General features: G+C 68.4%; 1 protein-coding gene across 1 annotated transcript in view; it reads right to left on the minus strand.

Moving 5' to 3' along the window:
* Positions 1 to 250, minus strand: part of CHMP1A (charged multivesicular body protein 1A) — a gene marked incomplete at its 5' end in the record, with an annotated part of 3,744 nt that overhangs the window by 891 nt on the left and 2,603 nt on the right. Inside the window, one exon of the mRNA XM_008936701.1 lies at positions 11 to 198. Coding sequence (XP_008934949.1) covers positions 11 to 198 — 188 coding nt within the window. The remainder of the gene's footprint in view (positions 1 to 10; positions 199 to 250) is intronic.

Here is a 250-nt window from a genome sequence, read left to right on the forward strand (position 1 = left end):
GAGGACCAACCTCCGGGAGAGCTGATCCTCCTGGGTGCGGACGGAGCTCTCCCCCACGGCAGAGGCCCCCTCGGGGAGCTGGTTCAGCTGGTCCATGATCTCCAGGCCGTTCTCCTCGGCGATCTGGACGATGAGGCTGTCCACCTGCTCCTGCGGCGTGGTCAGCGTGGTGGCCGAGCTCATGGAGTCCTCCATCACCTGTGGGCAGGCAGCCTGTCACCCTGCCCCGCCCGCAGAGGGGTCCCACAGC

Source organism: Merops nubicus, unplaced genomic scaffold (genome assembly GCF_000691845.1).
Source record: "Merops nubicus isolate BGI_N331 unplaced genomic scaffold, ASM69184v1 scaffold33203, whole genome shotgun sequence".
NCBI lineage: Eukaryota > Metazoa > Chordata > Aves > Coraciiformes > Meropidae > Merops > Merops nubicus.